We start from the raw sequence: 23,639 nt of genomic DNA, 5'->3' as shown, positions 1-23,639 counted from the left end.
AACAATAATTGAATTGTTTAAATAAAGCCATGAAATTCCAAAAGTAGGTCACTGTGACCTACATTTTGGTTTAAATACTCCCACGATCCAAGATGCATCAATGATTCTAAGCCTCTTTTTATCTTACATATATGTACATGTATATAGCAATAAAATTCCAAAATAAGGTCATTATGGTTTGGTTGCCATTCTCTAAAACTGAAAGATGCATCAACTGAATATTTAGAAATTGTCTTAATATTCCAGAAGTAGGTCACTGTCACCAAAGATGTATCAACTAACATCTAAACGTGATGATTCTAAGCCAATTAGCATTTCAAATATTTATAAATTTTTGGATACTACATGTAGTTTTTGTTATGTATATGTGTATGCTTTACATCATTCCATTCTTCAGGTACAAGAAAACTATTTTTGGAATCTGAACTGTCCATATTTGACTACAAATATTGTTCCCTGCTGGGAACATTCATGGGGGGGGTATTTGAAATAGTGCCCAATATACAGAATTATATCTTCACAAAGGATCACTCTTGGTTATAGGACCCCCAACAGACTTCATATTTTTTGTATGCGTGTGTTTAGAGTATTTGCTTTTCTCCAATCACATTGGGGCTTATGTGTATAGAGTAGGAAAGAGGAAAGTAAGACACTGAAACCTGTTTCAGGCTTTGTCATTAAAACAGGGTTTGTTCTTCTCCTGCAGTATGTTGCTTTAGCTATTTAGCCTGTAAAAAAAGTTGGTTGGGTCCCACCAGCACCATGACTCAACATTTTGAAGTTGGTACAGAATTTGACTCAGTCGCATCAAGATTCTTACTTTTGAAGTAGTATGAAAAAGATTTCATTCTCTTCTAAGAACTAGCAAAACAAAGTAAGAAAGTTATCTAATTTATTCACATTTATAAGCTTACCAAAATTCTGAGATAAATAGTTCACACAATTTAATGCAGTAATAAACTGACAATAGATCCTACCATAAAAAAAATTCTCAACAGTTTTAATGCACCAATCATACTCGAACAAAATTCAACACAATTATTCATTTTTCTTTGCCATTCATGTTTTCAGGGAAACAGACATGAAAGAGGAATGACTGCTGCCTGATCAACACTTCTATTCCTCTATAAATCACAGATACTAATGGTTCTATGGCCTTGCTCATTATTATTATGTTGAATGCCTCTTCTGCATTCATTGTGAAATAAATAGAAATTTGCTGTAATATAAATACAGAAACTTAACATGCTTAAAATATCCTGTAATTCAAATACAGAAACTACTCAGTTTAGTTAAATATGCTTCCACTGAATACCTTGATATGTAAAGGAGAATAACTCTGAGAGCAAGTTTTCTCCATTTTAGTTTTACATTCAGTGAAGGATAGACTAAAAGTTATTTTAACACTAACATCAATAGACAGGTACATGTATATTTCAGATAAAATGCAATGATGTTTGAAATCATATGTTTAAGACTGTATTTAATACTTGATTTCATGACTAAATTTTAAATCTTGTAGACTGTTTCAGACTTGAAGACTTGCGTTTTCTCACTATGACTGGATGATTATGAGAAGAAACGGGAGAACCAGCCATATTTCTTTGATCTAATGTCTTCCTGTTTGTATTGTTTTTGTGATTCTAGGAACTCATCTCGATCCATGCCTTCATTCAGTGCCACTTCATTCGCTCTCACAATGACAGAGAAAGGCTGACGTGGGAGATTTTTAATGGCTGCCTCCAGTGGTAAAACTGACAGTTTATTTTTGTGTTCTCTTAGAATTCCGAGGTTTTTCATGAGGTGCACAGCTTCTGAGCAGTCAAATTCAACTCTGACCCCAGTCACCCTGGCAACCCAGTCTTCTGCCCATTTGTTTATTACTTTTTCTGTTGCCCCACCTGCAAAATAAAATTTCATCTCAAATTTTCAAACTTCAAGAATTTCACATTTCTATAAATTTTCTGCAAAAACGCTATGACAGCTTTTGCATTGATAAATATACACAAAATCATTTCTAAATAAATTTTTTATCTATTATTCATTATTTTTTTTCAAAATGAAATAGTGACAAAGACTTAGCTCTCTGTAGAATATCTGGTTCTTGTGCCTTACCTAGTTCAGCAATCACCATCTGATAATATCCTGTGTCCTCCTGCCTGGCCCCTGGGGGTCTATGGGACAGAATACACATATACACGATAAGGGCCTCCTTAAACGTCTCATCCTGGGCACGGTCCACCATTAAAGCTAGAAATCCTCGATTGTTGGCCACAGTCTTAAAATACGAAATCCTATGCAAATCTTCTAAGTACCTCATACTTTTGTTGGTGTAATTAGATAAGGCTACAGTCCCTAACAGAAGTGAAGCTAGCACAGTAGGAATTACTAGGTTCATAAAATATAGTTTGTTGTAAGCTGAAAATAACATGGCCTCCCCTACAACTGTACTGAGTCCGACAGCGGTGGAACTAGCCAGTAGAAGTTTGTCTGTGTGTGTCATGCTTGTCCGTCCCGTCGGTAGCAGCATCTCTAGTGATTTAGCTGGGATCTCCTTGAAGCATTTGAGCATGATTTTTGGGTCCCCTTTCAGCCGGCAAATAACTACCACTCTTTTGAGGTACTCAGGTTTCGGTATCTTTGTATCCTTTTTCTTGGAGAACAAAGACTTGTACCAAGGAATGCTGGAAGGTTTTATTTCTTTCCCAAGGATCCACATGCTTAAGATATTGTACTCATTTCTGTCTACTTTTACCTGCAAAATTCACCAAATCATAAAATTTGTTTCTTAATTTGAAAAGAGTAGACCACTATATTTCTCATTTCCTTTGGAAACATACTGTATTACATGTATGTTACATGTAGTAAGACTAAGACTATGATAATTTTTATAATTATAAATAACTTCTAAATGTAAGATTAAGATGTATACAAACCCTTATGCCTTGTGTTGTGTGAGGTTTAAGGGCTTTATTGACTGTGTCCTCTGAGAGTCTGTAAAAGTTGGCCTTTTCCATTACATCTTCAAGCTTCTGGAGGAGCCAGAATTCATTGTCTAGCCTCTCTGTTCGTGTGAACCTTTGTGATGGTAATGTGTCTTTATCTGGATTAACTGGGTCAAATAAGGTCTGAAAACATTAGGATATACAAAACAATCATGTGTTGTAATTAGATGTATTGATAAATAACAATAGAATGTGTATGTATCCAAGGAAGAAAATCTTTTGAACAAGCAGAACTTGAACCGAGGTTAACCTAATGAATTCTGTGGGATGCAGTGTCTATTAAAAAAACTAGCAAATAAGTAAAATAAAATGTGTTATTTGTATTTATAACATAAAATGGTTTTATCTGTTAAGTTCATAAAAGTGTGTTTGAACCAATATGATATGAAAATCACCAGAGCACTGGAAGCATGAATATATACTAAGCATATTGGCTGTAACTGTGTATTACTGTATAGTCAATAACAAATATTTGGAAACAACAGATGTTTGTAAAACATTTATGCCGCCCCTCCCCCAAATAATTGGAATTTTTCGAAGTCCAAGGGGCATAACTCTGTCAAAAATGGCTCGATCATACCCACAACAGAACTTGACATAGATATTCGTCAGATAAATCTGTACACCAAATTTCATTTCAGTATGTGCAACAGTTGTAAAGAAAATGAATGGAAAGTCAAACTGCAATTAATTGGAATTATTCTACATCAAAAATGGCTTCATCATACCCAAAAGAGAAGATGACCTAGATATTCATCTGATAAATCTGTACACCAAATTTCATTTCAATATATGCAACAGTTGTAAAGAAAATGAACGGAAACTAAGAGGACCGACAGACAGCAGCAAAAAAATATGCCCTCCCCTCTTTGAAGTGGGGCATAACAAATATGCCACAAAGAAGTGAATATAGCATGATGTAACCATATTTTTAATCATATGGGCTTTAATATGATTAAATTTGCTACCTTGAGTTCATTTAGGACCCCATGATACTCCTGTACAATAGCTGAGTCTAGAGCTATGGCAAACTCATCAAACTTTCTCTGTTCCTGGACTGTCAGACAATTCTTCTCCTCAATGACTCTCCTTATTAACGTTCTCCTGGTGATGGGAATATACTTCTCTCTGTAAATATATGATTACCATTACATAAAATTCATGTGAACTCTGGCATCCATATGATTACACAGTATTTAGATTTTGAAGTAAGGGGGGTGGGTTGTAAAGTACACATTATTCATATTCACTGTAAGTTCTTTGAATAACAAAAGTACTTTTTACAACCAAATACCAAGTTTTATAATCCTACATATACTCGTATTTTCTTTAACACCAGTACTGTACATGATTACACAACATAACACAAAATGAATTGCAAAAAAGGTCAGAAATAATCATGATCATTAAAAGTTCATTGAGTAGTATAATCATTAATCAGTATTTCACTTCATTTGGGATGATGCTTAATAATTAGTAAACTAACTAAAACTGCAAATTATGTAAATTGTAATGAGTATAATGGGCACTATATTCTCTTTCGAGAGGTCAGAACAGGATTTCATGTTGTTATTCTGGAAAACGTATAATTGTACAACCGGAGACAGCCTACACTTCAACTAACATTTCATCTAAAATATGTCTGATTATACATAACAGACAAAAGCCTGTCCACTTCTCTAAAGAAAATAAATGGGCACCTGTATAGGTCTATCTCATCTGGTTCTTCCTCCACCTTCGTGACAGCCCCTGCTTTCTCTGTTTTCCCTTCAGCTGATGCAGGTTTTTCTTTTGTCTGACTATTTGTTGTCATGGAAACATATTGGGGATTTGACAACACACTCGTAAAAGGAACATTGTCTGCAACCACCTGATTTTGAAGGCAGAAAAGAAGTTAAAAACTTATTTAATTTATATTCATAATGGCTATGAATGAAAGAAACAGCACAAAAATATGTGCTAAACACACTGCGTTGTCAATTCTTCAACAAATAAGCAACATTTATTATATGGAAATTTCAGACTAACTTGATTTTAGTTAAAAGCTGCCGGGTAGACTTCTACTTTCAACTACTTTCATGAATAAAAACTTGAAAAGTTCCACAGACAACTACAACTACACCCTATGACAATAAACTATTCTCCCTATCTGTATTGAACCAGATAAGCATAATCAATAAAATATTTTTTGAATTCAAATTAATAAACATAATTAACTTCTACAATATTCTTGAAGGGCAAAGATTGACTTCAACTTTCATATTGACATTTATTTGCAAATGTTGAGTATTTCCCAACCACCCCAAAGCAAGGTAGAACAATTGATAGATGATACCTTTACAGTTGTTACCTGTTTGAAAACATGCTGTTGTTTTGCATGCGTCAAACATCTGAAATATTTCAATTTTAGTAAGTGGGCTGCCATCACTGGTTTCTGCAAGCCTACATCGAAAAAGACGTTGAAAAGTACACGTAAATAAACATTGCTTTCAAACACACGATTAACCCAGAGTATATGACCTTGACATAATTTTCCCGCGAAATTTAACTTCCTGTAAAACGTAAACAAATAATACATGGATCCATCAGAAGTAGAGTTTCTGGCAGAGAAAGAATTTGTAACTGTTGTTCCAAATTTTGCCTTGGACAAGATTTATTTGATTGGGGTAAGAAATCTTTGGTATTCCTTTATGACAGTTTAGAGTTAGATCTAGATATGGCAAGAAATTGGTACTCTGTATGTAGGTGATACTTTGTATTTAACCAAAAACTGCATCTCTATTGTTTGGATAGCTGGAAGTGCGGTGAGGCATGACTAAGTGTGATTGCCTTGCATTGTGCTCAATCAATTACATCTTGTTGACCAAAACTGCTTTTCTTTGTTAAAGTAGCTGTTTACTCACAGATTAACTGTTAAACATAGCCCCAAAACTTTTAGACCTTTGATTGCAATTGCAGAAAAGGAGAAACATTTTTATAAGTGGGTTTTTGGTGAATTGTTTTCAGTCCACTTCAAAGTTGAAAACTAGTATTGACTCATTGTGCGACTTTTTGTCTACTTTTCGTAAAACAGAAATTTACTCTGAAATAGCTAAATAAAGCTATATTATATAGGTAAATAAAGCTATAAAGGTAGATTTAGCTATATAGCTAAATATAGTGATTTTCCTGGACCTATTAACATCTTCTTTCCCATGATGTGAAGTGAAAAATAAGATTCATTATGATGAACCTAGTGTAGCTGTAGTGTAAGTTCAAGAGTCTCTGACAGTACAATATAAAGGAGCAGAACGATTCTGGCAGAAACATTTCAACAGGACAATATATATCGACAGTATATATGTTTCTCATCTGTTGATGAAGGATTGATATGTGTCTGAAAACTAATGGATTCTGTGTAGAGATCTCTTGAGATTGGTGTGTTTTTTCTAAAAAATTCTGCAAGATATAGTAAGATTATATAACAGGTCCAGTATAATCTCGATTTAGATATTTGTAATATGGTTAAATTAACATGTAATAAGGACAAAATAAAAAATACCTTTGTTTCCCCTAACGCGACCGACCCGGACCCAATTAAAATGCGACGACTGAAAAGTTTTTTTGCTAAGATTATTCAAATATTTTTTTTTAATGTTTAGGCCAAAAAAAATAATAGTCTTGTTTCCTGCTACCAGCATGAAAAAAATAGGGTAGGTAGGTAGGAAAATAATTTTATTTTTCTTTTTTATTTTATTTTTTATGACGGTGTTTCTTTGGATATGAACTAATACAAGATCAAATTAAACATGCCATATAGGTCAATATTGCCTTTTAAAATTAAAATTTTATGTCCTTTGAAGCACAACTGAAGTGGTATTTTATGAAAGTCCATATTTAAAACAAAGAATTTTATGAAATACCAACTGAGTATATATTTTTTCAGTTTTGGAACATGAAATTCCAAAAATTCTTGATTTTTTTCCCCAAAACTTAAAAAAAAACTTTAGGGTCGGGTGCAAAAAAATAGGGTAGGTCGGGTAACAGGGAACAAGACTATTTTTATTTTTGGCCTTATCAACTTTTACAAAATACAATTTCATCAAAATCCGTTTTTATCAGAACGACCGATTTTGTTCTGCTGTGATTTTCAAGCATTTGTTGGAAACAAAACGGCACCCACAACATGCGATCACAAAGTAATTTGTGTTATAAAACAACAGCAATGTGTCAACCTTATACCTTTAGCTTATTAGAATCCTACACTCTTGAACCATTTCGTTAATAAAATATATTGTAAAAGTTCAGTGTTTTGGTGATTTTTATAAACTTGTCTTTTAAAATGAAGAAACGGAGTAAGCATGGTAAGGCCTGCCTCATTAGAAAAGCTAGGGGCTGCAAATGTATACCTAGTATACTCAGCACTCAGGGCCATTGAGCAGTGAGGGATCTTTTTCGTGCCAACACCCTCTGCGACATGGGACCTCAGTTTACCATCTCCACATCCCGCAATGGATTCGAATATGGGGCCTCGGTTTATAAGGTCTCATACGAAGGTCCCGCAGTGGATTTGAACCCTAGACGAAGGGATCAGCTCCTTACTTCTCGACTCTAGAGCAGACGCTCTAACTGCTGCGGCAGGCTGGCGAACAGACATCAAGTGTATTTTTCTTCAGTTTGGCTCTTAAGATTTGTTGCTTCTTTAAATTGCCTAAAACTTTTGAGAATTGTTGGGATGACAACATTTGATGATTTGCCAGGTGAAGGGCTTTAAACTTAGACTTACAAGTACTCTGCAATATTTACATGTACCACTGGGCAGTCAGGGATCTCTTGTGTTCCAGCATATACTTCGACACTGGACCTAAGTTTTTACGGTGTCAGTGCTATTTACTTTGTTGTCCGAAGATCCCCGAATGTTTGATAATTTACTCTATTTGATTTCAATAAATTTACACTGGCGTGAGCTACTTCACAAACTCAAATGAATAATAATTATGAATTTAATTATCTTACATGTTGCTTTTAAACGGCATTGGTACACTGTATGATAAGCTGTTTACAAATGTTTTTTTATGTACTTCTCTTGTTTATAAAGGTATTATTCTATAAATTTCAGTATGTGTTTTCAAAGTTGCTGTCAGAAAAAAATTATTTACCTACCTACCCAACTTGAGAATTTATGGTCGGGTTAGGGGAAACAAAGATATTTTTAATGATGGCCTAACTTGGCATACTTTTTGCAACAGGAAAGGAGAAAATATATATGGCTGGACCGGGAATCGAACCCAAGACCCCTGCATCTCCAGTCAGGTGCTCTACGAACAGAGCTGTTCAGGCCGATATCCACTGCCCAAATTCACATTCCTCCCTTGTTAAATGGTCTTATTTCACCCTTAAAGACACAACCCAAGTTCTTATTACCCCCGACAGGTCTTTCACCTGCAATATTCCAGGGGTGGTCAATGGCACCAAATCTGTAACAGGAAAGGAGAAAATGTACATGGCTGGACTGGGAATTGAAACCAGGACCCCTGCATCTCCAGTCAGGTGCTCTACCAACTAAGCTGTCCAGGCCAATATCCACAGCCCAAACCATTACACTTTAAAAAAATCGATATTCTACAGATAGGGAGCACTATCAACTACTAAAAATTCCTTGACTAGCAAATAAAAAGTAATCAGATGTTATTTTTGAGGGGACACGGGTGTATGGTAGCTCTATGTTTTCTATAGACTAGTGTTCTAGATTAGCAAAATTATGGGGAGGCATGGCCCTCTGTGCCCCTTAGTCACTTAGTCGTTTAAAGTCTTTTAAAGTGACACTTTAAAATTACTTGTAGGGAGACATTGGACCTCTTACACCTGGTTTACCTGTTCAGGTCCCACTATGGATGGCAGTGAATCTCAAACAAGGACAGAAATGTAGGATTGTTCCACCAGAATGGATGGACATTGGTAAGGCCATGCAAAGTTAATTCCTTGGTTCTCAGGCCTTTTTTCAAGAAATATGATGAGGGAGGGAGGCAATTTTTGTTCAGTTTTCTTGCCCCCAAAACATGATGATGCAGCTTTTTACATTGTACAAAACCTCAAAAAATGACGAGGGAGGTGATTTGTTGTTTTTATTTTATTGATTTATCAATAAAAAGGGTTAATGAGGCACCCTTGAAAGAATGAGGGAGGGCCTGAGAACCAAGAAATTAATTTTTTATGGCCTATTAAGTTAATGTTAACAAATTTTCTTTATATTAAAGCTGCAAATATTGAACATATATGGTGCAGTTGTATTTAAAAGTTTTTTTTATTTATTGCTTCAATTACCATTTCTAAGACTTGACATTTCTAAGAGTAACACCACTCTCCTGCTCTTTGTAGATCGATTACAGGACAAGAAGCAAGAAGAGACAGACTCTAAATTTTTTACAAAGATGCCAAGTGATCATTATATGGAAGTCACTCAGCTGTTGTTAAAATGGTAAGAATTAACAAGGCTCCAGAGTTAATGTACTTGATATAAATGTAGCTTGTAGGTATACAGCCCCATTTTTATATTGCTCTGGAGAATTTTTATATGTCAGTGCATTAATTTTGATGATCTATTTTTATGCCCCGCCATGAGTACTGGTGCCTGTCACGTCAGTCTTCCATCCTTCTGTCCTTCCGTCACACTTTGCATTTAGTTTAAATACAATAAATTTTTTTTATAAAACTTTATATGCTGATACTATTCAATGGGATTAACATTTTATACCTTGACATTTTGTTTGACCGTGACCTAACTTTTCTTAAATTAGTGTTTAGCTCAATCTCAAAGACACTTTTAAGGATATTTTTATCAAACCATACATACTTATTCATACTGTATAGAACTTTAAAACCATCACCTTTTCTTGACCTTGATATTTACTTTGACCTTGACATTTGAACTCCCTTTTCATGAATTTGTTTTTACCTAAATTAAAAAAAAACTATTCAAGATATTTCTATCAAACATTACTTGTTGATACACATTGATGAGAGCTATTCAACTGCATCAACATTTTTTTCTTGACCTTACCTAATTAAATTAATGATTCAAAGAAACTTATTTTTTTGCATGAAACCCCTTTATAGTTATAAATATTGAGGAAAGCTCTGCAATTGCATCAACATTTTTGACTTTGATTTTTCCTTTGACCTTGGCCTCACTTTTCTTAGAAAAGAATTGAGCTCAAAGAAACTATTTGAGAAATTTTTTAATCAAACCTTGTATGCTTATAAATAAATGAATTGATGAGAGTGATCTTTCCAATGACAGCAGCTTTTCCTTTACCTTTGCCTCCTATTTTAGCTCACTTCAACGAATTGCAGGGAGCATATATGATACCAACAGTGTCTGCGTCCCAGGTTCAAGTTTTTGGTGCCATTTTTGTTTTTAAGTACTTCTATGCCCCACATTAATCAGAGATGCATGAAAGATGCTTTAAGTGTGTTTTATTGTACCAGTCAAGGTTTCAGATGCTGCAATATCAGCTGAGGAATTACAAGGTAACTATAAGCCCTAATTGTTGACCAAACTGGCATGGTTGATGCATTTAAGGTTGCACACTACCAGGCTTGTTTCAGATGCTGGATCTGACCTACATTTTCTGGATGAGTGACCAGGTTAAAGTTTTTATTGCAGATTCATTCTAAAGTACTGCAGTATCTATAAGCCCTGTGTTGACCAAACTTACATGGATGGTATATCTAAGGATGCACACTACCATGCTTGCTTTGGATGCTGCATCTGACCTACATTTTTCAGATGAATGACTAGGTTAGTTTTATGGAGTAGTTTCACTGTAAAGTTACTTTAAGCCATATATTGATCAAACTTGCATGGATCCATCTAAGGATGCAAACTCCCTGTACCAAAAACAATTAGGCTGAGGTAGGACTTTGATATACTGACTATTTTGATATTTTATTCTCAGTGCGACAGATGACATCCCCCATGCTGATGAGATCCGAACACTTGTGAAGGACATCTGGGATTTACGGATTGCCAAACTCCGGAGCAGTATTGACACGTTTGTAAAGAGTGATGCCACACATGCTAAGGTACTACTGAGAAATCTGCTACTCTAATTCACATTTGCTTCAGAAAATGTTCCTTAACCTGTAACCTGTCGTTGACTCATTTTCATGTTAAAGAAAAAAAAATGTAAACCTCTGTGATCACAAAATTTTGAATGCTTTTGTGAATGTTCCTTTCTAGTGATTTTTTTGCAATTAACTAATGTGAGGACTAGATAAGATAAGATAAGATAAGATTTATTAATTCCAGTTTGGGGCCCATCAGGGCATACAAGTAATGAAAAAAAAAACATACAAGAAGAAATTCAACCAAAATCGGTATCAATTCATGTGTTACAACCAAAAAATAACTTATCTTGACCTCATTTCTGAATTTTTGGACTATGCATGTATCTATATATTTTGTGAAGTTGACATGATCAGTTATGGGTTTAAATCTTTAAGGTCATTGGCAACGAAGGGTTTCATACCCAACTTATGAAAAAAAGTCATGTGTTCCCGTATGGAATTCTTGGCGCTGAAAACAAAGAAAGCATATGTAACAGACTGACTGAGAGGTAAACAAAAGCACGTGTGTTTTTTATCGGATATGTTCAACTCTACAGTCAGTAATAAAAGAAAAGCAGCGATGGGTTTGTTTACATTGTGTTGAATTTTTGAATAGGTAAATGAATGCTGGAAAGTGCAAAGATGTGAAATAATTATGCTGAAAGTGTTGATAGCTAGGTGGACCGAATGAGAACGATTCTACAGGTTATGTGAATGATGCACCATTAAAAAGTTACTATAAATCCTTGCAAAAATGTTTTATGACAGTTCGTTTCCAAGTAAGTAAATTATAGAATAGAAAAAACAAATAACCACTCTCTTAAACATTATGAATATTGATTAGATGTTATTACAGCAAAGGGAAGAAACTCAAAATTAAAGAACAGTGATGGTATTTCTGTGTTTTGTTTCAATATTCGCATTTTCAGCCAAAGTATATGCATGTCATCGGAAATAAGGTTTCAACAATGTGTTTTATATATAAACCTTATGAAATATTTTTAGTATGGTTAAAAATAATATAGGCCCATTTTATCAACATTTTACATAGGAAATACATTGAAAATTGTAAAAACATTGATTTGACAAAATCTTTAAAGGAAGGCTTTGATGGGTAAAAAGGACCTGAATTGAACATGTTTGGTACCATTAAACCTGTTCAAAAAATCTTGAAAAATTCTATACGAAAGCCAGAAACGTTGCCAATGTCCTTAAAGTAGTTTGTATTGGTGGTGTACATGCTTGTCAATTCTATGTTGTACATTTCAGCTGAACTTTTTGACATTGATGGAACTGAACACTGTACGGCCATTTCTCACAAAAGCCCTTGACCAGATGCATGTTTTAAGATCCAATACAAATGGAAGAATTCAATCAACTCAGGAATAATAAATTATTTATTTTTAAACATTTGTTGTTGTTGGGTTTTTTTTTTGTGTGTGTGTGTGTACATGTGTGTACTTCAAAGAATTACAATTTAATTTTGAACATGGAAGTTTAATAGAGAATTTGCTCATAGATGCTCTGCACCAAAATTGGTTGTGATTAAATATCACAAGTACTAATATTTCCAGGTCAACCAAGATAAGCAAGTCAAATATCTATGAGGGTCGGACAGTTTCATCACTTGTGGCTAGATATCTCAATTTGTAGAGCCCCTGCCAAGAACTCGGTCCTGGGTCCCAACTCCTTCTTATACTGTATACAGGGAAATTTTCACCCCCATTTTATTTTCGCCCCTTTGCCCTTGTCACAAGTAGACAAATGTAAAACGGGGAGAATTAAAAAAAAAATGTATAATTGTCAATGTGTACACAGAACTTGGACTAGGTGAATTTAAAATAGGGCAAAATTGTTAGGAAGTGTAAAAGGTTGAAAATAACATGGGACAAAAATAACCCTGTATACAGTATCTCTTTTTTTATCCCTGTGTTAACGCAATTCTAGTACAGGTACTGCTTTACAACATTAGATGATGGTTTCTGGAAGACATTTTATGAATTCACGATTATTGGTCACAAGTAACTGGTATATGCACTCCGGAAGACTTCATCAATTTATCTTTGAGATACTATCTTTTCTGTAATAGGTATGGATCTGATCTACTCTTTATGTAAAATGCACTAATAAATAGCCATGAACTAGAATATAAGCCTTTTTATAGTGGCAAAATCTTTTAGAATGTCTCTTGTAATTGAATTCATAACTTAAGCAAGTTTTGTTAATTTCCTTGATTTTTATTTTGTTCACTCTTAATACATTGTTGATATATTGTGGCATGAGCATGAACAAGTGAGAGTTAAACAAATTGGTTGCAACACCAAATGTAAAGCCATAAATGAGATAAAAAAACAGAAAAATTCTACCAGTGAGATGAATCTGCTGCACTGTTTGTAGTCTGTTAAATAACCCTGAGGCACAGAAATTCCTACTTTTACAATTTTGTTATGCACTAAGTATACAGCTTGGGTTTATTCAAAGTTGCTTTCTGTACATAAAACTAAATAACAATCTTTTAACATCTGCAGAATAAAATAACATGAGCTTTAGAATCAAATGACAATCTTCTCAAACTGATTGTCATTAAAATGCAGTTCTGCCTGGGTACATATACGTAAAATTCATTTAGTACTAACAGTGAATATACCGATCAAGCAAAATTTTGAGGGTGAGGTGGAGATGTCTTCTCTGAATATTTTAAATATAAACTAACTCTGAGGTAATGAATTTACAGGTATAGTGAATTAATTTTGTATCCCATCAAGATTAAAAATAGCAAAATTTGTATCTTTTATAAAAAAAATTTTAGGTTCCAAAATTTAAAAATTTGTTTGCACTTATATTTAATTTTTTCAAGAGCAAATGTTCTTCTTTTGTTACTTTAATTAGCATATTGGGCAGTCATAAGAAAAGAAGTATGTATATTGTGAATTTGCTTCATATACATTTACTAATTCATTATACAGAGATATAACGAATTACATACTGTATATAGCAGTTTCACTGAAAGTCCTCAGCACTTCACTATAACTGAGTTTTTATTGTAACTGAAACGGAATGCCCTAAATTTTAAATTGCCTTTTTAACTTACTTTGAATATTTTTTTTTCAAAACTTCTTTGCTAACAATTGTAGTAGCAGTGAGTACTATAATATTTGTATTTGTAAAAATCATCAGCAGTAAAAGAACATTTTCCCTTTAAGAATCAGAAAAAAATAATTCTAACAGTGCAACAAAAGATGCACCATTTCTCTTCACAAACAGCTTATGATAATGAAACATGACTCTTCTGTGACAGAAGGAAGAAAAGCTACAAAAAAACAGATCTCTGCGAGACATTTGGAAATTTTGGTTTACTGGTATAACATACTAAATAAAGGACACAGTGACCAAGAATGGTCATGTAAACAAAGTAGTGTAAAATCTTTGTATACAATGCTACATAATCACATAAACTGATTAATATATAATATATATAAAAAAAACAAAATAAATAATAAAAAGTCCGCTGCTGCACAGAATAGTCCGGGTTTTGTATAACTTCGCACCATTAACAATGGAGATTTTAACATTGATAAGTCAGCACTTTCAGTCTTAGTATAAAGCAGGCCTGTAATATTTGAAGTAACACAGTCTAGTTTCTACACGTATTGGCAATATTCCATATTTTGGCTGTCCCCTTAGCATCATTGTTAACTCATCCATAGCCATACAAGCTTCGACACAATACACCCCCCCTCCAAGTAATCCATAACTATTAAACACCCTCCATCAGTTGTTTACTTCAATGAAGATCTTTTAAGCACCTTTTCAGTCTATCTATTGCACTTTGTGTCTCCAACCTTTTATCATTCATTTCAGTCTTTGAACTGAGCATCTCCTGAAAGTGAATAAGAAACAGGTATTTAAGAGCTAGTCATATTTAAAATTGTAATATTAGTTACATTTCAGATACAATTAAAATTTTTTTAACATTAATGTAGGAGGATTTTTTTTTTACAGTTACTTAGAACTGACATACTGCTTCTTTCTGTTTGAGGGCCTTGGCAGTGGTTGATAGATGAATGTTCTGTGACTGAAGAGCTTTGTATTTTTCCTTTAGTATTTTCCTCTCTGTGATTTGGTCTGTGAAAAAAACACATTTAATATTCTCAAAGTGCTCATAAAGACTCATGCCTAGATCTTTACTAGTGTATTCTACAAAATACACATCCTACGACTATCTCGATGTAGAGGATTGTCTTATCTTGCAGCTTACCAGTATGAAAACTTATTATGAACTGTCAAAAACAATCGAAGATCCTTTCTCCATTCAACTAAAACTTTGCCAGATTTGCCCAAACTGACCTGCGAGATGATTTTGGTAAGACTGCATGACTGCAGCTAGTCCTGGCCAGGCAGGAACCAGTTGTTCTGTGTCTGTGACATCACTTCCTCTGGCTGATGATTGGCTCTCCATATTTCCAATCTTCATGTCTGAAAAGAGCATGAAAAATATTACTCTTTATTTAAAAATTTCCTCAAAGAATCTTAATTTCTTAAATTTTCTTTTGAATATCTTTTTCATTTATATTGAAAAATGTTCTTAAATGCCTTGTGAGAATGTGCAGACATGATAGACGGTTACCTAGAGCTTTCCTCTGAGTTGACAGAAGAACAGACTGATGGAATTCCTCTGCAAATTCCCGACAGGCATCTCTATCTGGGATCAGTGACATCAGACCAGACATCTTCCCCTCCGATTTCCTCCCCTTCCCCTGCTTTTTGAATGCCCCATCAGATAGGTTTATTTTCCTCTTTTTGGATCCTAAAAATCAGAATAAGTAAGAATAATGAAGATATATAAACATCTGTAGTTTTATTTTGTGTGAATATTGTTAATATATGTATACACCTGCTATCTTCTAACTAGAATTTATTTTATAACAATTGTGTGAAGGAAATGAAAATCTTGTATTTTGCTGCATTTTTTAAAAAAAAAATATTTTCATGAAAATGTCACTTTTAAAAATATCACTTTTATTCAATGAATAAATAACCGTAATTCTTTCTTGAAATTGTGATTAATTAATTCATAATTGCTTTGGCCATTATGTAGTAATATGTACATGCCTTAATTTTGAATTAACTTAAAATATTGCCAAAAAAATGCCTTAAGTTTTAATTAACTTTAAATATTACCAAAAAAAAAAAATTCAAATATTACAGTACATCTTAAAACTGAGTGATATTTTCACCAGTATTATTTATTTTTTTCCTGCTTATAAACTCTCTTTCATAATTATTTTTAGTGTTGTTACGATAGTCGCCGACTATCGAAAAATCGTTGTTTAAAGGCCCAGATCGGCGACAATCGATTGTAAATATTATCATCGATAGATTGCTTTATTTTTCATGCCGTATTTTTTAAGCCGATCAGGTTTAAATCTTATATTCACCAAAGGGACGTCACTCTAATCGGCTGTAAACAAAATGGCGAACGTGCATGGTGAAGAGGTTGACGCCTAATTATATCAATATCCTGGCGCAATACGATCTAAAGTTTGAAATTTTTTGGCTTTCTGAAAAAGGGAGATGGGCCTCCATGCAAAAATAATATACTGATTGACTCGGTTATTTGTATATTGTGTAAAATGTCGCATGCCAATAAAGATAAGTTGAAGTTCGCGGTCACATGTCATGGAATTCTACTCGTGCTGAATTAATAAATGTAACCTTTTCAATAGTTCAAATTATCGAATATATCATTGATTGTGTTCTTCCGATTCAATTTGATAATCGATAGTAAAATATGTCCGATTTTACAACACTAATTATTTTCATTGAAATCTTCCAATATTTTATACAGTAAGGAATCACAAACCTGTCTGGGAATCATTAGACAGTCGCCGCTTTCGCTCTTCCTCACAAACATTTTTTATTTGTTCCAGTTCTAACAAAGAAAAGAAAAACATTGTTAAAATAATGCATAATCTATTTCAGACTGAATAGGAATACTCTGTTGTGACTGAATGGATCTTAAAAATGACCATCATAAAGCTAGTTTTTCCTTTCTACTATTTTGAAAATTTGAAGGCACTTTTGTAGTCCTATCCAACCATAAGATATGTCAAATTTAAATCTATCCTTTCCATGACTGGAGTGCTGAAGCCTCTGGCTCAAGTGAGCCTTAACAGCAAAACACTAAAAGCAATTTGGAAAAAAAAAAAGGCATCTCAAATAACCTTTTTTCTTATTTTTGTCCACAACAGACAGGTGGAAGCTGTTCAGGAAGGAACATTTCGCCGGGAAATCCTGTGCCTGGCACATTTGATCCGAGATAGACTGAGGCGGGGTGAGCAGATTGCTCATCTCCCCCTGACTGGATTCTGAGTTCTCCAATTCCACCGGTGACACACTGCGCTCATGATGCAGACGTCTGCGAGTCCTCAGTCTCTCAAAATCAAGCTCTAAAGAAAGAATTTGAATATATATTAAAACTTGTCTCTAATTGAAATTTAAGCAGCATTTTTAGGCAGACAAACAGATAACAAATATAACATTTAATTCACCTTTTTTGATACGTCTGGATGTCAACCCCAAAACTTCAAGGAACTTCATTTTCTCTGGGTTTTCATCCACAGGCAGTGAAGGCCCACTGGTTATTAGGAGTAATCTCCCTTTCTGTAACTCTTCAGTATCTTCCTCCTCATCACTGTCTGTGTAGTAAGGATCCAGGGCCCTCTTCCTCTTCAGCCTCTGTTCCTCCAGATCAAGTCGACTTCGGAGAGTCTTTTGGTGAGATTCGTGACTATGATGATGATGATGATGATGTGATGAATGTGGCTGATTGGATGATTTTTTATGTTTTTGACCATGATCCCCCTGGTGGTGGAGAGATGACAACAGAGAATGAGTGTGCACCGAGTGACCCCCACTTCTGTCCTCTACTGAAGATTTCCCATGCCGCGACTTGTCCTGTTTGAGTTTATGATTGTTTGAGCTAGACAAGTCGTTGTGAGTTTTGTGATGTGAATGGGGCATATCATCTCTGTGCTTGTGTTTATGTAGGTCACTTTTACTTCTTTGGTCAGTAAGGCCTTTAAAACTGGATGAGAATTTTTCAACATCGGATGTTCCTGAATGGTAGCCATTGGTTAGTGTTTTAGTGTCAAATGGTCTGAAGAAGTTGCTGTCTGATTTTGAGGGTCTGGTTTCGGTGGATGAATGAGAGGCACTGCGATCCAAGGAATGAAGCTGAGTATATCGGATGTCTTGTCCATCACCAGACATCTGTAGGAAAAAACAATTGAAAATAAATCACTTTTTAAAACTGTAAATGGTTATGCAATTAATACATAAATATCTGACCTCTCAATGCCCAGAAAATCTCATCTTTAAGAAATGACTTTGAGTCAAGATCACGACACTAAGGTCACAGGCAAGAACATTCATTCATATCAACAATTGTAAATTGCAATTTTTTGACGGATATTTGAATTTTATCAATACAAGACTGACCTTTGGACCTGTGCCGAAGAGCTGTGAGTATTTCTCCTCTCTTTTGTAACTCTGTTCCAGATTGCTTGGCAATGGAACACTACCTCTTTCCCCAAGAACATCTCTACCCAAGCGGTCAGGCTCCTGCCCTCTGTCAGAGCGACTGTCTTTCCTGTGAGGTATTTCTTTGGGAGTCCCCTGTGTGATGGATCCAAAACGTGACAGTCCCAGTTCCTCAGCTCTAGGAAGCCTATGATGATCTCCACCCCCAACAGATCCGCTCCTCTCTTTCCGAGATCCATCAGAACTATGGCTGTAGTAATGACCTTTATCTTTGTCATAATCTTTCTCCTTTTCCCTGCTTCTTTCCTTCTCTCGTAATAAAACTTCTTTGTCTTTCTCTCGCTCCCTCTCTAATTCTTTCTCTCTTTCTTTCTCTCTCTCATGTTCTCTGTATCTTTCTTCCTCTAGTCTTTGTCTACAAGGAAATAAATTTTCAAATGTGAGTACATGAATTTTTCCTCTACAATATAAAAAAACAAAATATTCATATCTTATACTTTGAAAATCAAAAAAAATCATGTCACTGTGAATGATAAAAAATATTTAAATGTGAGGAGGCAAACATTCAGTATAATCAGGTATTATCAGACAAAGACGATTAATTTGAGTCAGACCTTTCAGACAAGGAGGGGGATATGTGATCTGGTAACCGGGATGAAGAGGAAACAAAGGGAAACTGCTGGTGTAATAATTCTGGGGGGTACCTCCCAGACGCCAGTAGTGGGTGGACACCTGGAGGGGGCAACATCCCAGGGTGACCAAACGGCAGGTAGGGGGGCTGCATCATTCGGTATCGCTCCAACAACAGTGGGTCATCAAACCTACAATGAACCAGTGTAAAATGATTTTCTGTGATCATCTATGAAAACAATTAGCTCACTAAAACATAAATTTAGTATTACAAAATATATTTCTTCAATTTTTTTTTCTTAAGATGACTAGGCTTAATGAATTCCTTAGGCAACTTCACAACTGAACATTTATCTCATTCAAATAAAAGTTACATAAGGTATTTAAATCTTCTTTTATGTTTGAATAAAGATTATAATTATTTTAAAGATGTTCTCATTTACTGATTACTGTAGAAGCACAAATTTTTCTTGGGATAAAATTTCACTGTTTTGTCATCAAAAATAGTTTTGTTTGCATTTAATTCCATTGTTTTGAAAGTACCCATATTCAATATACAGTCATATAAAATTTTGTGTTTGATTTAATTTTGTTGACAATCATTATCAACAAAATAAACGAAATTTAATCCCCCAGGAATATTTAGTATTTACCTGAAGGCAGGGTGAGGGAAGGGGTGGGGAGGGAGGAAGGCAGCCGCAGGATAGGCAGCTGAGTAGGCAGCAGCAGTGGCAGGATCCAGGCCAAAAGGAGACGGCGGTAACTGGTGTCGAAGGTCGTCGCCGGGTCTGTAGGGCTGGAAACCCCGCCCTACACTGTCCTCCCTCAAACCAGCAGGCGAGGAACTGTGGACAGAGTGTGGGGTCATACGACTGAAAGAAAAGATATATTTCTTGTCAAATTACCAGGTAATAAGGTTAATTAAATCATAAAACTGTGCTTGCTTGCTGAATGGCATAAACAGTCTCTGCATCTCTTTACTCATTTACTTACAAAAACATGAAAAACATATAAATTTCAATAACATTGCAATTAATGTCTTTGCCTGGTTGAAGTCATATTGATGACTAGATTTTTTACCTCCTTGAGATAGGGAGGTCTTTGAGCGAGTTTCGATCATCATCCCGATTTGAGTGAGTTGACTGCGGGCGTTCTCGTTCCTGCTTCAAACTCATTGCTTCATACACTGAAGAGGCAGTACTCTGAACCGAGTGTGCTCGCTCAATGCTCTAAAATCAAAAATTCAGTAAAAGTCATATTTCACTAAGCTGCAGAACTGTAGTTCTCTGCTTGAGAAAATTTGGAGAGATAAAGCAGAGAGCTACAGATCCAAGCATTGTAAAAAACTTTGATTTTTATTGTTCATTTTGGGTAAAATTTCTTATATTTCAGCTTTCCTCTGCTTAGAGAAAGATATTCAATAATTAAACATGTAATTCACAACATGTTAACTATTCTGGATACTTTATGTAACTTTCAACCGTTTCAAATGGCCCTTTATGTTTTTGGAATGTCCGTTTACAAAACTGCCATTCCATCTATTTTGGAGATCGTAAAATATCTTTCAAAGCTAGAGCATCACTTGTCCAAAAATAAGAGTAAAATATATGGTAAATTATCATACAACATAAAATAAAGTAGTAAAAGCATAAAGTACAAGAAATTATATCCAAGATGAGCAAAAAAAAAAATGGCGGCATAAATCGAAGGTTTTTACAATACTTGGATCTGTAGCACTTTGCTAAATATCTGTCTGAATTCTCTCAAGCAGACAGCTACATTTCTTGCAGCTAACTCTCTACTATAAAGTCAGGACATATCCTTTTCTTTATAACTGAACAAAACATTTGGATCAGGTGTTTTCTGAATGTAATCTATTGAATCAGGAAAGTGCACAAGACAGTCTTACATAATTCATGTCACAGACTTCCTATATGTAGCATTTCCTAATCTCCTAGAGCTGTGCTATTTTGATGATTCCATATAAACTTTTCAGTTTTTGCCTAAATTGGTTATTCTATAAAACCATGTCTCCTGAATTTACAGTACCACAAACTATTAATGTCTTGTCAGATTTTATGTAATATCCCAATTCAGCCTTCATGTTTTCTATAATTTGCCAGCCATTATCTGGTTTCTTTCTCTCTCCACACTGATATAGGAGACAAAATACCCTATAATTGAGGATATACATCAGAGATCGAGGACTACCGGGCCCCTGGAGGCCAGCAGTAAGTGACAACACACAATAATTGGCTTAGCTTCGGACTGTTACAGAGCAATTATCTTCAGTCAGTCTCTCCTTATGGAGAGGATAATGCCCTGTTTATTTTTCTCTGGCTTTGTCACCAGGGCTTCTTGTAATGACTAATATCTCAATTTCATGTGACCAGAGATCTGTTCAGTTTTTCTTTGACATCAAATTTCAATATGTCATAAAAAGCAACTTTAAAGGGAGATAACTGTTGTTACTTGTCTATTAAATCTGCACTCTACCAACGAACCTGTTTAGTCTCTGTACTGGGGATTGTGGGATGGGCCTGTGTGGGTGCTATGGTGACCACTGGTGGGGATGTCAGAGATGTGGAGTGGCTGTTGTAGACCAGAGGAGGGGGGCCTCTTTTGGGGGTGACGGCCCGAGGGCTGGTACTCGAACTGCCAGGCTGAGAGCTATGACTTGGGGCTGGGTCCTCTGAAATAGAAATTCAAGGTGTGTTATCGACACACTTATCATATAGCCAGGATATCCTCCTACAGAGGAAGTAGGAAAAATCATTGTGCATTTCATAAAGTACAATGCAATTGAATTTCTTTCTAATGAATTGATTCTTTTTTTTTCAAGAATAATCTTTTTTTCTGCTACAATATCAAGTTATTGCTCTTTACATGCTCTTGTACATATTCACTACACTAGATTTCACCATTAACGTATCACTTCATCACCTGGGTCTTTAGCTTGATGAGCTAGTTTTCGGAGAGCAGCAGCAAAGCTGGCCGTCCTTGTGGCATTCATTGCGGCACTAGCACTAACGGAGGTGACACCGTTACTAGGGGAGACCTGATTCAGTGGTGGCACAGTGGCAGTATTCCGAGACAGTTTAGATGCCGCAGGACTCATCATTGTGGTCAGTGGTGGTGGCTTGGCTCCTGGCTGCAGCCCTACAAATACATCAAACCAACTCATTAATACATAAGTATTCAAGAGTTACAGGACCTCAGTAATGAGAATAGATGATATATCAATACATGTTTTCAATTTACAGTATCAAAAGCCTGTACAAGGGCAGATCAAGGCTTTGGTGGGGGGTGGGGGGTGAAGCTGATGAATCAGGGGGTTGGGATATCTAGAGGCCATTAGTGGGTCCAGGGTGAGGGTCAGAGAGAGTGAAGCTCTCTAAATTTTTGGATTTAGCACTTTCTTAAAAAATACTATGGGTAATAGATTTAAATCTACAAATTCTTCACAAGAGAATTTTTCTTTGGGACAACTATGAAAAATTACATAACAATAGAATGTTTTTTGATGGTTGCAAAGCTTAAACAAATAATTTTTTACAAAAAATAGTGAAGTGATAAATTTATTACTCTTCTTTACGAATATTCTGCATGCATCAACTTAAAGCACATTAGTGCAATTACCATATTATTTAGGAAATTACTTGGTACATTAAAACTGTATTCTTGTAGGCCAATTACCGGGCAATAAAAGTCAACATTTCGAGAAAACAGGTTTATTTCTGAGGGTAAGAAGCCGAATTCAGCAGAAAACACTGAACAGCTGGGCTTGTTTCAGGGATCAAGTTTTACTTTGTCATTTCACACACAGCAGCATGTTTTGTTAAATAGGTCAAAAGAATCAACTCCAATAGCTCCCATATGTCAGGCTATCTCATAAAAATAATAATGTGCATTTTTCTGGCCGAGTAAAAAGGCAGATCTCACAAACTGTTGGTGTGCCAGCCACTAGTACAAGACAGAAAACGTAACAAAAGCAGGCCACAGGGAAATTGTAGCTGTCAGTTTCGTAATGCTGAAGACAAGTGAAGGAATCTGAAACTTCACAGGGCAATGATTTAAACAGAAAACTGCCAAAATGATCTTATACATGTAATCTGTATTTTTGTTCACACAAAACTGGCTAATGGGAGTTATGAACCCATTTATTGAAGGATTATAAGTTGAAGAACACATAACAAACACATTTTGTCTGAATTGTGTTGATATACACATGCCCAACTAATCAGAAAATAATTTGTTGATTGTATACACAATCTTTCTAGACTACAGGTTATAAAACGTGCTGATTTGGATTACAAGGAATATGCTATTGATAACACCAGTCAGTCTCAATTATCTTCCCCTGAAGTCATTTGG

General features: G+C 35.1%; 3 protein-coding genes across 3 annotated transcripts in view; 1 reads left to right on the top strand and 2 right to left on the bottom strand.

Moving 5' to 3' along the window:
* Positions 1–875: 875 nt before the first annotated feature.
* Positions 876–5,505, bottom strand: LOC134229203 (transmembrane protein 143-like). Its single transcript, XM_062710906.1, has 6 exons — positions 5,356–5,505; positions 4,706–4,875; positions 3,974–4,133; positions 2,937–3,128; positions 2,116–2,755; positions 876–1,901 (listed from the first exon to the last, which is right to left on the bottom strand). The coding sequence occupies exons 1-6, from the start codon at positions 5,428–5,430 to the stop codon at positions 1,570–1,572; spliced, it is 1,569 nt and encodes a 522-aa protein (XP_062566890.1). The 5' UTR covers positions 5,431–5,505; the 3' UTR covers positions 876–1,569.
* Positions 5,506–5,523: 18 nt separating this feature from the next.
* On the top strand, positions 5,524–12,501 carry LOC134229204 (DNA replication complex GINS protein PSF2-like). Its single transcript, XM_062710907.1, has 5 exons — positions 5,524–5,671; positions 8,828–8,942; positions 9,363–9,462; positions 10,943–11,069; positions 12,363–12,501. The coding sequence occupies exons 1-5, from the start codon at positions 5,582–5,584 to the stop codon at positions 12,480–12,482; spliced, it is 552 nt and encodes a 183-aa protein (XP_062566891.1). The 5' UTR covers positions 5,524–5,581; the 3' UTR covers positions 12,483–12,501.
* An 808-nt stretch (positions 12,502–13,309) lies between these two features.
* The window catches only part of LOC134229202 (uncharacterized), a 32,166-nt gene continuing 21,836 nt past the window's right edge, over positions 13,310–23,639 (bottom strand). The window contains exons 3-15 of the mRNA XM_062710905.1: positions 22,209–22,424; positions 21,770–21,957; positions 20,346–20,494; positions 19,919–20,137; positions 19,250–19,456; positions 18,594–19,050; positions 17,645–18,365; positions 17,318–17,542; positions 16,957–17,025; positions 15,721–15,900; positions 15,441–15,569; positions 15,115–15,218; positions 13,310–14,973 (exon numbers count right to left, since the gene is read on the bottom strand). Of these exons, the coding sequence (XP_062566889.1) occupies positions 14,878–14,973; positions 15,115–15,218; positions 15,441–15,569; positions 15,721–15,900; positions 16,957–17,025; positions 17,318–17,542; positions 17,645–18,365; positions 18,594–19,050; positions 19,250–19,456; positions 19,919–20,137; positions 20,346–20,494; positions 21,770–21,957; positions 22,209–22,424 (2,960 nt within the window). The 3' untranslated portion in view covers positions 13,310–14,877. The remainder of the gene's footprint in view (positions 14,974–15,114; positions 15,219–15,440; positions 15,570–15,720; positions 15,901–16,956; positions 17,026–17,317; positions 17,543–17,644; positions 18,366–18,593; positions 19,051–19,249; positions 19,457–19,918; positions 20,138–20,345; positions 20,495–21,769; positions 21,958–22,208; positions 22,425–23,639) is intronic.

The sequence above is a fragment of the Saccostrea cucullata genome, unplaced genomic scaffold (genome assembly GCF_032062105.1).
Source record: "Saccostrea cucullata isolate Sc308-1 unplaced genomic scaffold, CSIRO_AGI_Scuc_v1 ctg285, whole genome shotgun sequence".
NCBI lineage: Eukaryota > Metazoa > Mollusca > Bivalvia > Ostreida > Ostreidae > Saccostrea > Saccostrea cuccullata.
The sequence above is the reverse complement of the archived record's forward strand: the minus strand, read 5'-3'. Positions and strand labels throughout refer to the sequence as shown.